The sequence below is a fragment of the Nesoenas mayeri genome (genome assembly GCF_963082525.1).
Source record: "Nesoenas mayeri genome assembly, chromosome: 5".
Lineage (NCBI taxonomy): Eukaryota > Metazoa > Chordata > Aves > Columbiformes > Columbidae > Nesoenas > Nesoenas mayeri.
In genome coordinates this window covers 43460098-43473130 of record NC_137548.1, presented here as the reverse complement: position 1 = coordinate 43473130, position 13033 = coordinate 43460098, and the positions used below count along the sequence as shown (strand labels likewise).

Below are 13033 nucleotides of genomic sequence, written 5' to 3'. Positions count from 1 at the left end.
AGGGAAAAGAGGTCCAGTTCATGCTAGGAAAACATAAAAATTATGCTGGCATCTGAACTAGGGTATGGTGCCTAACACTGATCAGAGAATGCACTAGAAACTTCTCAATATTTGGACATAGACCTTCATGTCTATTTAGCAAGATCTGGGTCTGAGTTTCAACTGGAGCATGAGCTGGAAATTAATAGGAATCCTGCTAAAATATGCTTATTTTTCCTTTCAGATACAATGATGACACTGAAGGTTCAGATCCTGTTTGGCTTCCTTTGCTGCATGATTTTTCTGCCTACAAATGGCTTTCCAGCAGACACTAGTACTGAATTTCGCTCTGCTTTCTCTGTGGCCAGAACCAGCAGCATGGAAGGGAGCTCTGAGATGGTCATTACCTTTGACAAAGTGTATGTGAACATTGGCAATGACTTTGATCCCAAGACTGGATTGTTCCGCTGTCGAATCCCTGGAGCCTACTACTTCTCCTTCACTGTTGGGAAATATCCAAAGAAAAATTTGTCAGTCATGCTGATGAGAAACAAGAATGAGGTGCAAGTGATTGTGTATGATGAACATCACCGCAAGGAACGGAAAGTAGCCAGCCAAAGTGCCATGCTGCAGCTTGACTATGGTGACACAGTGTGGCTGCGTTTACATGGAGACCCCAAGTACGCTCTTTACAGCAACGTGGGTCCCTACACAACTTTCAACGGCTACCTAATCTATCCAGACACTTCTGCCTTCTTCCAGAATGCTCTTAGCTCTCAAGAGCTGAGGCCACACCATAACACTATTCAGCAACTTCCCAGAGAGCAGAATGAAGCTTCACAGCAACATGTGTTATCTGATCAACCAAGCAGGGAACAAGACCCTCGGTCTGCATTTTCTGTTGCCCGCTCACAAAGTGTCCTGGGGACAGATGACAAGCAAACTCAGCATGAGCCAATCACATTTGACACAGAGTTTGTGAACATTGGAAAAGATTTCAATTCCTCCACTGGCATCTTCACATGCCGTATACCAGGTGCATACTATTTCTCCTTCACCATTGGCAAAATGCCCTTTAAGACTATGTCAGTGAAACTTATGAAGAATCACAATGAGGTGCAGGCCATGATCTATGATGACAACCACTCCAAGAGGCGGGAGATGCAGAGCCAGAGTATCATGCTGCCTCTGCAATATGGGGACACTGTCTGGCTCTACAGCCATCAGCACGATGGCTACGGTGCCTACAGCAACCATGGCAAGTACATCACTTTCACGGGCTTCCTGATCTATTCAGAGGCTCAGCCAAAGTGGCTTCCAGGTGCCAGTTCACCCTAAGGGTCAAATAATGAAATGCAATGTGAAAGGAGCACAAGAAAAGCCAAGGTGTCATGAACTTGGGTGTAGCTCCTCTTTAGAATCATCCTCTACTTTGAGCATGCTATCATCTGTCCAGTGTTTTCCTTATGCTGCACGCTTGTGCCGTCTGCAGGGCCACTGCTAGGTCTGCCATTCATCCGTAGAAAGGTCTCTACAGGTTGTATGTGTGTTTCCTGTGTTGGTGTTTGATTTAAGCATAAAGCATGAGGTAGTTTTGGGGCAGGGTTGGGGCAGTGTAGTGAGATGCTGAGGATCAGAGAACCACTGCAGTAATGTTACTGCAGAACCCCAGCATCCAGAAGTCAAAGGATGTGGTGACTTTCCTTGCACATCTGGGGAGGGAATAAATGTAATGAAAATGAGTGTAATAAAATACAAAATATGTAACATTTTCTCAGACTGGAATTTGTTGTTACTTTTAAGACTGATGTGCTTGTCACTGCCCGAGGTACCAGTTCAGGAGAGAAAGAAGCATGGTGATCATATGAGCTGCATTATGTGTCACTGAGACACTCTGCATCGGTGTACACTTTTTTTATCATTCATGTGTGTGAAGTGTTTTTACCTCTTACGATTTTATTGCAAGTTTCATGAAATTTGGTGCTTTTCTTAACCTGAAGTTGCTGAAATCAAGAACCTGTGTTTTGAGAATCTCAACTTCCATTTAATGCAAAATAATACATTTAGAAACAAACGAAAAAGCAGGCATCTAGGTCTTGTAATAAAGGATGAGGGCTCAAATCTATGAACAGACCATCCTCTGAAAGCTCAGAAATAAGGTACATAAGAATAAAAAATGTATTTTGAAATCTCTTAATGTTTGGATAAGGAGCAGGCTCATCATGTGTGAGTAGGTTCATGCCATGCAATGGCATTGTTGACTTCAGGGGCATTACATTCTCCAGAAATTAGCTCCTTGAATACAAGGATATGGTTAACCTGCCATATGCTATATTGGTAACATAGTGAAAAATGGGGAAAAAGGTACCATTAAGTGATATATTCAGAATCTGTGTTCCAGTGGTTTCTCATACACTGTGTTCCACCAAGCCATAGTGCTGCTGTAGAGAGACTGGTATGGCTGTCAAGGGCACTGGTGTGTTCCTACAGGGCAGTCACAACGGACAGCAGGATTCACCGAGGTGAGTAGTAAGAAACTAGAGGGCTGGAGGCTTCATTGTAGTGTGATTGGTGCTGTTTCAGTTGAGCTAAACTCTGGTTTGTCTCCCAAACTGCATAAACTGCAAATGTGCATCATCCTGAGCATGCACAAAACTTTGTGACATCACTTGAGTCTAATTTGTAATCTGCTCAACAGATAGCAATGCTTTTAAACAAAATCCTGGATTCAAAACACTGTATTTGCATCTGAATCACCAAGTCAACCCCCTCAACCTTTAGCCAGACATTCATATAGCTTCGACAATATGTTCTCCAGCAAGACGATAACTTCATGCACTAGTGCCATCCCAGCTTAATCTTTTGATGAAGTCCTCTGCTCAAATTGGACTTGTCTGCAGCCACTCCCCACCTCCATCACTCTGTACATATCCAAAACATTAAAGACTGCGGGCATACTTGGGAAAAGGATGAATGGTAGAGGTTGGAGGTGTGTAAAAAAAGAGTGTAAGAATAGAAAAACATTGCGTGGGACACTAGTTTACTAGCAGTTATACTTCAAATAAAATGCTAATCTTAATTCCTACATCCTTTGGAAAAACAAAACAAAACAACACCAAACAAACAAACAAAAAACCACACACACCCCCCAGAAAAGAACACCACCAAGCAACAAACAACCTGCTTTATGAACGGTATAAATCTGTCTTATCCTGTCACAGCCCTAACCTGACCTCTAAAACCATTCTCTGTAGCATCTTGCCTCCAGGATTCTTATTTCTGCCTCACCATTTCTCCTTTCCATCTGTTGGGGAACAACAGCTTGGAAAAAATTAACTAGGTCAGAAGCTAGCAGTTCCCACTTTGAATGTCACACTTGTCTCCTTTGCTGAGCGTGGAAATTAAGATAGAAAGGGAATTATGGATCCCATCATCTAAACACATGAAATGAATGTTCAGAATTAACGTACCTGTAATGGCAGCGGGAAAGCTAGTAGAAATAAACAACAACAACAATAAAATCAAAACCCTACCCAAGTAGGTAATTTATTTAATTCCACACTGCAATATGTAAGACAGAGAAAAGTTAATAATCTCTTTCCATAAAATAGTTGTATTTCTGATTTTGAGGATAGAGATTGTACATTTATTATATTTGTCTTGTAAAGTGTCATAGCTGTACAGAAAACTTCATAGAGGAGGTAAAATCTGCTGAAGAAATAACTAGGTCACAATCCTTAGGAATTTAAATGAGATTTAAGGAAGTATATTCCAAACTGATAACTGACACAAAGCAATGTATGTGTGTAAATATGATATGCAAATGCTAGAAAGCTTCATGGAATACATACATTTTCAGGTTGCTTTTTAAAGAAAAATGAATACATCAGATGGGAAATTACTGTGGACACATAAAATTTGATGCCACATGAGCAGAAAGCTGAAATTAAATATGTGACCTATATCATGAAACACAACAGCATATGCTTAGCTGGTTACTGTCGAGGAAAAAAGATACTGTATTCAGCTGAAACCACATAGGGAATATGAGGACACTGAACTTAATTATTTGAACTTAAGTCAGCTGGGACACCAGTGTAAAATCTTGGAAAAAAACTGCCAGAGCATCTCCTCAGTAAGCATCAGTGATCAAGATATATATTACTCAAACATCTAAATAGCACTGCCTCCTTCAGCACAGCCCACTAAAAACAAAAACAAACAAAAAACAAAACAAAACAAAACAAAAAACCAAAAAACAGGAAAGGCTGACATGCATTTTAATTTTGTTCTATTTGATTTAAAAATAAAATATTGTGTATAAAGCCTTATAAGCTTGCCAGTGCAACGCCAAAAGCAGGACAAAAAGGTGTGGCATATTTGTACAAGGTCCTGAACAATGTGGAAAGCATTCAAAATACTGAAGTCAGGTGTGTCCTTTCCTATGGTGGTTTCCCTATTAAGTGTCCCTCTTGGCCCTTCCCCTATTAAGTGTCTCTCTTGGCCCTTCCCAAGTTAGAATGATAGAAATGTTTCAGGGATGCTAAATGCGAAGGCTTCTCCTTCCAGGGCCAGGAAGCCAAGAGGAGGGTGGTATTTGCAGGGCAGAGCCCCTTGCACAGGTCACGAAATATTTCATCAACCAGCTGAGAGAAAAAGCTAATCCAGAGATTTTTATCCAGACCCTGTATGGAGCGAACCTGATAGGCACAGTAAAGGCTGGTGAAAAGGAGACGGTCAAACTCTGTTAGAGGCAAGGGGCTATCAGTCAGTGAGTAATATCCTAGATAATGCTCAATCTCTGATGGTGTTTTGGGAACTTCATCCTCTAAAATCTGCATGAACCTCCGTACTGGACGCAGGGACGCCAGCTCTTCATCCTGCAGCCGAATTGTCCCATTGGCCTGAATATCCAGCCCTCCCCAGAGCATCTGAAAGAGAAGATCAACATGCACACAGGAAGCCCAGCGCAAACCCTTCTCCAGTTATAACTGAGCTGTAAAGCCACCTGCAATGCTGCCAAATCTCTGGCTGGACCGAGAAGCAGCCCCTCCCTGACTCACTGCCCACAGCCCGCCCAGTCCCACTCCATGTCCTCCTCTGTCAGCCCCACACCCCTTCTCTGACCAGCCCCACGCCTTGGTTTCCCTGTGGGAGCCATCCAGCTCTCGCCTTCCGCCCTGCATGTCCCACTGCAGTCCCGCCCACAGCAGCTCCCTGGAGTAGCCACCTTGGGTGGGGGAGTCCCCTGTCCCACCCCGGAGCTGTGAGATGCTGTGGAGGGGGTCAGAGCCCCCCATGATGGGAGGGAGTACAAATGCAATTAGGGCATTGCCAATGCATTTTCCAGGCACTCCCAAAAACCAGCGGGGATGAGAACAAGCAGAACATGTGAGTTTTTACATGCAGGGCAGTGGGAGCATGGGCACTAACAGTGACTCGGCCCACGGGCCACCAGTGCCCAGGAGACCTCTAACATGACGTTGGCGTCCTCCGGGCTACGATGGGGTGTGTTGGCACCAGTAACGTCCCTGCTGTGAAGATGTTCATCTAGAAGATATAAGGCAGATTTTGATAGAGAAAGACCATGGCCCTTCCTGTTTATTTTTGTCATTTGGATGTCAATAACATCTTTAACATTTCTGAGCTGTCCCTCAAGGCTTGCCAAGCATGACAAATGCTGACCACGGCATTTTGATAAGCAAAACAAGCTTTTTAAGAAAAGCAGAAGTGGTTAAGGGAGACAAGTGTAAGTTCTGGATGTGATGGCCCTTAGTCCTGCCAGCAAAGCTAAAGCGTACAGCAGCAAAGGCACTTGCTTTGACAGGCAGCACGAAAGCCCAAGGGTGGGTTTTGAACTGATGGGGTTTGGTTGCTTGGCAGTTGTTGCTGAAGAAAGTAGTGCTGCCCAATGGAAGGAGCGTGCTGGGATGCTCCTCAGCCTGCTGGTGGAAACATAACCTGATGCTTCTCCTGCTTTCATACTTCTTCCCCGAGCATCTGCTGCTGGCAGGGTCAGAGTGTGAGGGCAAAATAACCTGGCTGGATCCATTACAGCTGGGACACCTGACATTATTTAAAATGGGAAAAGTGGATATGAAGCCAGAGGGATGCGAGTTTATTAATACCAAGGGTCACATTAATCCTAAAAAAATCTTCCATGTTCACTTACTAATTTTTCTAATGTTTCAACTTTCTGTATTTGTTTTGCCTTTATTACTTCTTTCTTCATGAAAAAAAGGAGAAAAAGTAGCCTCTGCCCAGAACTGTGATAGGCAGGCTGCATTCCCTCCCTTCTCTCTGTTGATCAAGACCCTCTTCTACTTCTTACATACTCGTCCTGCAGGTCAGGAAAGATGAAATGGAAAAAGCTTGTATAAAATAGTAAGATCTCTGACACTTTTTTTTTTTTTTCATTTTTGTATGGATGAAGGCTTTTTTATATAAAAAAAGAGAGAATTTATGTTGAATACTCCAGAGTTAAGGTCAGCAGGTGCTTGTAAAAAGCATAATAAAGATTTAATACTCTCTGTGTGTGATGAGTACTACCAAACCACCCCTCCAACTTTCCATTCTTGATTAAAGCTTTTCAGGGAGATGAAGGAGTTGCCTGAAGAAGTGCCCTGCCACCTCTCAGGCCGCGGAGGTTTGTTTCTCTGCACAGCTGCAGGCTTCCTGATCCAAGCCAGCTGTGGCTTTGGAATGTGAGCAGGGATGTAGCTACCCTTTCCCACTCCTCCATGGATGTGCCAGCAAAGCTTTTAGCTCAGGTGAAGGTACTACATCATGTGAAAATTTCTTTGCTTCTCTCTGCTAACTGATCTGCTAATTCCGCAGATCTCTCTACTGAGAGATGTCTGATTGGCTGCAAAGTCAGTGAATCTGCTGAATAGCCACCAAATTGCTGCTATTATTAACTGTCTGTCCTGTCTTATGAATATATACAATGTTAGATTTTTGAGTAGAGTAAAACAAAAATTAAAACATAACAAATAATGTATTGAAATAATAACATAAATATCCTTTGGAGATGGGAAAATATCCCTTGCTTATTTTATCGTTCAACAGCTGTTTTTGTTTTTTTTTTCTGAAAAGCATCTAGAAAATCCACAAACATTATTGCAGGAACAAACTTTTTCAGCAGAGACCCAAGAAAACTCTCCTCCTACCACCAAAAATAGCAACAGGTCTTCATCCTGCAAGTAAGTACGAATGTCTCCCACAGTGAACAGCCCAGCTGGGACTTGAGCTACCACCCTCTCTCCCATGTCAGCACAGATAGCTGAAGCATATGGCCATCTCTGAAGCAGCAGGCAAAGTGCCACTGGCATTGCACACGTTTGCCAAGCCAAGAAGCCACATCACTAGCAGGTGCCCTTCCTACCTGTCAGCCTCTGGGATCCAGCAAAGACGCAGAGGATCAGCCAGGTGTTGAACGGCACCTGGGCCATAGCAGCCCTGCTCGGGAGCGGCTGCCGCCCTCCCCGCAGACAGTGCCGTGCCTGAAGCGAGAGCAGTTTGCTGTGGCCTCTTCCCTTGCTGCTTCTGGTCCCAGCAGCCTCTGTTGGAATGGGTCCATCTCTCTGTGTTTCTGTTTGCAGTCCTGGGAAGGGCTTGCAGTTCAGCTTGCTGACCCCAAAGGATATTTTCCATCATATTTTGGAAACTTGCAAGACTTTGTTGTGAAGTTTTTGGCAGAATTTTTTAAGATTGTTTTCCAAGAGCTGATTTTCCACTGTAATTTATTATAGGAAGCTAATAGCTGGAAGAAATATTACTACATGTGATTGCCTCTGAATAAAGGGGGACCTTCTGGTCCCTTCTGCCTCGGCACAGTGCCTCTGTCACATCCCCGTGACACTTCTGCTCAGCTCCTTGGCTTCGTTTTCAGCTTTCCATTTTCTTCTGAGTTTAAAAGTCTGCCAACAATCCTGAAATGTTACAAAGAGATAAGGCCAGCAGTCTGTGCAGATTCATGGAAGGGCAATAGAAGCCAAAATATACAAGCAGGAAGAAGAAATATCACTTGTTCAGTTCTGTATCTGTATCAAACCTCCCAGAGGGAGAACTCAACATACCGACTTAAGAAACAGCAAGGGTCAGAGCCTGCCAGCCTTTAGCATCTCATCGTCCTCTCCTGTGACAAGCCTTTTGGATTATGATGAGCATGGTCTGCTTTAGATGTCGTGAATTACATAGACAAAACTTCATCTGATTTTGTTTGCAGCAGATATCTGTTCTCTACACATTTTTGCACTTCTATTAGTGCCCAATCCCCAGTCAAGATGTTCTGTATTTCTACTCTCTGTGGCAGAGTATGGTCCCCAGTTCTCTGACAGGTTCTGAGATGCTAGGGTTATGCAAACATATAATAGTGTGTATGAATAAGTAATAGTACTGTCTCCCTCAGATTAAAGGGGAAAAAAGTCTGACCAGAAAAGAGGTAGAGCTGAAACACATGCCTTTCTCAGCAAGTTACAGGATGTCAGTTTGTAGTGACTACTGTCACCAGATAGTTTACTGAGAGTAGGGATGACGTCCCAGTTGGCAAGTTGTCAATGTGCAAAGTAGCATGTCTGCTGAAACTTCCTGGATCTGTAGCTGTACCTTGCAATATTTGGACTCACACTAGCTCTGAAGAAAAGCTGAACATAATGGAGGAGTCCCAGATTTGTCCCAGGAGGAAGGGCCCTCAATATCTGGAGGCATTCTTACCCTCAGCTGGGATCAAAATAACAACTGTGTTTCTGTCATAGCCTTGGCTAACTTCAAGTCAGGCTACTCCTATTTCAGTTTTCATTATTTTCTGCTGCTTCTACTTCTTCTGGCATGAGATATCTTTTATTAAACTGTGAATCACATGCTACCCAAGAGGCAGACGCTGATGACCCGTCTGTGCAGTGAGATTGATGTGCCTTCTGTTTTGTGCCAGAGTCCCTTACCATCCACAATGTATGCATGAGTTTGTCTAGAAGTCACTATGCAAAAAAGCACTGCATCTCCTGGGCCATGAAACAACCTCCCTCTAGCATGCAGCATGTGACACAAGGAGGAGTCCAGGATTTTGGCCAGCAAAGGCCATATATGACTTTGTCAACAGGAGAATCTCCTAGGAACAGCTTGCAGCTGAAGTCCCTACAGGAGGATACCATTTTGGTGGGAGGGAGAAGAGAGGAGGCCCAGAGGCTGTGCTTAAGTGACTGATACAGTGGCAGGTGGCAGATGAGCATCAGTGGTAGATGCTGCTTTGACCTGAGGGAATCTTGTAGAATTGTCTCACAATTCCACACTGAAAAGTAATTGCAGAATAATAAATATATGCCTCAGTTGTTTGTAAAGCAGCAGCAGTTGTATGATGCCTGAGTTTCTGACAGCTCCACATAGTCCCCACAAGTACAGTTGCAATGTTAGGCAGCGCACCTGCTTCTCCCGAGGGGTTTTGTCCTTGCCAGGTATTCACAGCTGGGTATGGACAGCCCTGCCCCTCCACACTCCCCCAGTCACACCGTCTGTTGTAGCAGCAGTTTCAAAGCGTCACATCAAGCCAGGCTTTTTGCAGGATCACCTTGACTGGTTTCATGCTTTCCACCATGACCTGCTGAAGGTGACCTGCAAGAAGATGGGAAAGGGGAACAAGACATGAGGGATCAAAAACTGCAGGAACTGTTTGGATGCTCATGCAAAATTTGTTCCAGGTGGCTGAAGCTTTGCCTGTCACAGAGGAGCTGGGCAGTGGAGTGAGAAATTATTAAGGGAAGAGAGTAGTGAGTAACCTCAGTTTGCCACAGTCACAAGTGGCATCGTCTGCTGGGAAGACTTCCTCTGGTTCTCACATCACAGACTCCTGCAGGGCCTAAATCCTAGTGTCTATTGGTTTATTTAGTGCCTTCATCCACCATTACATATTTTGTACAGACCTTTATTTTTCCGCCTTGTTTGGGTCTTAGATTTTTCAATTGTAAACATATGCATAGCTGAGTTTGTACAGCTGGAGCTACCTTTCCTCTTGACACAGTACATTTGTGCTGCTTCTTTGTCCCATTGCAGATTATATCTGTACACTGCGACAGGCATCTTGGCACAGGGACACACACAGACTGTGCTCAGAGACACTTGTGGTCCAGGGCAGTGGTAGAAGGCACAAGGTGTGGTTAACACAACACCAAAAGAGCTTTGCGAGGGAGGTTTCTTTAAGATGGGACTGAAGGGAGTTTGGTAGCATCTTCGTGAAAGGGAAATTCTGCTTAAAGAATTGGAAAAATCTCTTGCTTCAAACATCTCACCAAAAATTTGGGGAGACCACAGTCCCCAGCCTGGGCCTGTCTGGCAGGTGCTCAGGGGAGGAGGATAAGGAGAAGAGGAAGGTTAAGGAAAGAGGGGAAGGAGGGAAGAAAGGAAGGAAGGAAAGAGGGAAGGAAGGAGAGAAGGAGGGAGGGAGAGAGGGAGGGAGGTAAGGAGGGAAGGAAGGGAGGGAGGGAGGGAGGGAGGGAGGAAGGAAGGAAGGGAGGGAGGGAGGAACCCAGGGAAGGTGAGGTTTGAGTCACAGGAGAAGGAGGAAGAAAACCTTGAAGGAAGTGCAAGTGATGCACTGTATGTTACCAGACGGGACCTCCACTGTTATACTGATATTTTCCAGGTACGGTGCTGCTGATCCTCATGCAAATGTTTCCTTGTCTTGTCCAAGTTTGTGAGCTGCATCCCCTGCTTGAAGGAGTAAGGGACTGTGTAAGAAGTGACAGGGACAGACTCATCCCACTGCACCTACTGCACAAAAGGACCCCCATGAGGCCTCACACAACTTGGAGATTTAACAGGATACACTGGATGTGTGATATGGGGCATGCTGTCATCCAGCCTACCCCTCGATACCCCATAATCTCTGTTTTGCAGGAGTGCCAAGCCCAGCAGAAATCCCTATCTGGATTTTGGCTGGAGATCAATCACAAGGGCCTGTACAGATGGTGTGGCTGTGATGCAGGTGGATACCCTGACACCATCAATAGCCACATCCTCAGGGAGTCTGGTCGCCAGGCTGTAGGAAGAAATGCCAGAGTTTTGGAAAACACCAGCAAAACTTACTCAGCTGAGGAAGCTCAACATGGTGACTGTGAGTCACCACCTAAAGTCTATTTGTCCCTGCACTACCAGAAAATCTCTCCTCTAAGTAGTGCGTCTGTAAGTCAGCTACATCTGACTTACATCTCATCCAACGTCCTCCTACGGCTGGGAAAACCAGCCCAGGAAACGAGCCTCACGGAGGCTGGCAGTATGGACCAGGCAGGGACAGAGGATTTGGCGGGCAGTTGTATTCTTGGCCAAGCTGACCATAGCCTCACCCAGCACAAAGCAAGTGCCCACCAGCCACATGGAACCCACATCAAGCAGTTCTGAGGGCAAGGATGGCCTCAGGAGCAGTGCAGGAGGCAGTGTGCCAACACCAGCAGTACTTTGTGAGGCTGTGTAACCTCTTGTGCCCTGGGATAATGCATCTGGGTGAGTAAATTGCACTCTCTAATGAGATTTGGGTCCATTAGCAACTATCCCACATATTAAAGACCTGCTGGAGCCAGTGCCTGTCCCCACAGGGCTGGCTACTTTGAGTCCAGTACACACATTCTCCAGCAAACCTCGCGTTTTGTCTAACTTGACAGAGCACTGTGTCTAACATTTCTTGATGTTACGTCAATCAAATTCTCCCTCTGCACAAACATTATGTTTAAACAGCAGTTTTCCTTCTGTGCCTGCTACCATCAGTCTTCCGACTTACCGTACTGGGAAATACATATTTTTTATGATACAAAGACCATGAGTCTTGGCATGGTGCTTCAACCAACCTGAGATGGGGGAGGGAGAACGTGGCAGGGAAATGTACTTTATAAAGACTTTTCACAGTAACAGAAGTGGTGCCAGGAACTTTTCTGTCTTGTGCAATAGGCGTCAGCACGCAAAAAGAGCCACTGCAACAGAAAACAGAACCAGCTGTGGAACATGCTGTAAGAAGGACTAAAAGTACATTTCCTATTTAATCCGCTCAATTGATGGCAGACCCAAAGCGGAGCTAAGAATTGTATAAATCCCTAAACTTCTGCTGCTTTGTGTTCCCTTCTCTTTCCTCTTTCCCACAAAGAGCTGTAACTTTTAAGGTGAGTGGCAAATGCTATTAATTTTAACTAGAGAACACTCTTCTGAGTCACATCTCAAACACTGCCAGCCACAGCAGCCTGTAACAGATTTAAATAAATAAATAAATAAATAAATACATGCATAAATAAATAAGCCCATGATTACAAGGCTGGGGTAAAACCAAACGTGAAACCTCATTCTTACTATAGAGTTAAGCTCTTGATTCTTGCAAGCAGATCAAATTCTAGTCACAATGAGTGCTTATCCCTTTTACTTCTGAATTGAATTTATTATTGTCCTATCCCGTCCTCCATTCTATACAGTAACCTCACCCAACTCCCCTTTTTAATTAGTGCTCTTACAATCTAAAGGTTTAAGCACTGATTCGGGGATCTCTACAAACAGTTTATGAACTATTTTATGAAATCTCTTACACAATAGTTTTCAGATCTTAATGAGGTCAGTCAGCTTTCTGCTGCAGAACTGCATTACACATTTTCTGGACTACGGACAAGGGATATTAATTGATGACTGCTGTAATGTCATCACATTCAAACAGGTGGTGGGTGGACTGAAACTACAGTATTTTTCCAGCTTTTGGGAGAGAGATGAAATTTTCCACAATAGCACGCAGATAGTTGTAATGCTATTATATAATACAACTCTAAATCATTGGAATAGTGACAAAAAGGCATAGACTCTCTGACAAGGGAAGAGAGATATTTTTGACTGCAGGAAAAAGTACAATTTGAAGATGCTGGAGAAAGTAAAGACTGCTTGATTGTGAAGAAAAAGCCAGCATGAGGCACTGGCTCTTGAGAAGTTACCTGCAACTTCTTCTACCAGAAGAGGCACTGACCTAATTCCCAAGGAAACAATGCACATTTCCACAATTGTTTTGGCCTGGAACCAGGTATATCTTGTGTTGCCC

At 44.2% G+C, this 13033-nt stretch overlaps 2 protein-coding genes across 2 annotated transcripts; one reads left to right on the top strand and one right to left on the bottom strand.

Moving 5' to 3' along the window:
- Positions 1–228: 228 nt before the first annotated feature.
- Positions 229–1317, top strand: C1QTNF4 (C1q and TNF related 4; the record flags this gene model as incomplete). Its single annotated transcript, XM_080344638.1, has 1 exon — positions 229–1317. One exon carries the CDS (start codon positions 229–231, stop codon positions 1315–1317), a length of 1089 nt encoding a protein of 362 aa, XP_080200764.1.
- Positions 1318–3647: 2330 nt separating this feature from the next.
- On the bottom strand, positions 3648–11841 carry FAM180B (family with sequence similarity 180 member B). Its single transcript, XM_080345186.1, has 6 exons — positions 11814–11841; positions 10579–10680; positions 9400–9588; positions 7364–7910; positions 5450–5529; positions 3648–4910 (listed from the first exon to the last, which is right to left on the bottom strand). Exons 4-6 carry the CDS (start codon positions 7428–7430, stop codon positions 4467–4469), a joined length of 591 nt encoding a protein of 196 aa, XP_080201312.1. The 5' UTR covers positions 7431–7910; positions 9400–9588; positions 10579–10680; positions 11814–11841; the 3' UTR covers positions 3648–4466.
- Positions 11842–13033: the final 1192 nt, after the last annotated feature.

Coding starts and splice junctions, on each gene's coding strand:
- FAM180B (XM_080345186.1), bottom strand. CDS start 7,430: ATGGCCCAGGTGCCGTTCAACACCTGGCTGATCCTCTGCGTCTTTGCT. Junction 5,530..7,363: donor TGGATCCCAGAGGCTGACAG/GTAGGAAGGGCA, acceptor TATATCTTCTAG/ATGAACATCTTCACAGCAGG. Junction 4,911..5,449: donor ACGCCAACGTCATGTTAGAG/GTCTCCTGGGCA, acceptor CTTCTCTTTCAG/ATGCTCTGGGGAGGGCTGGA.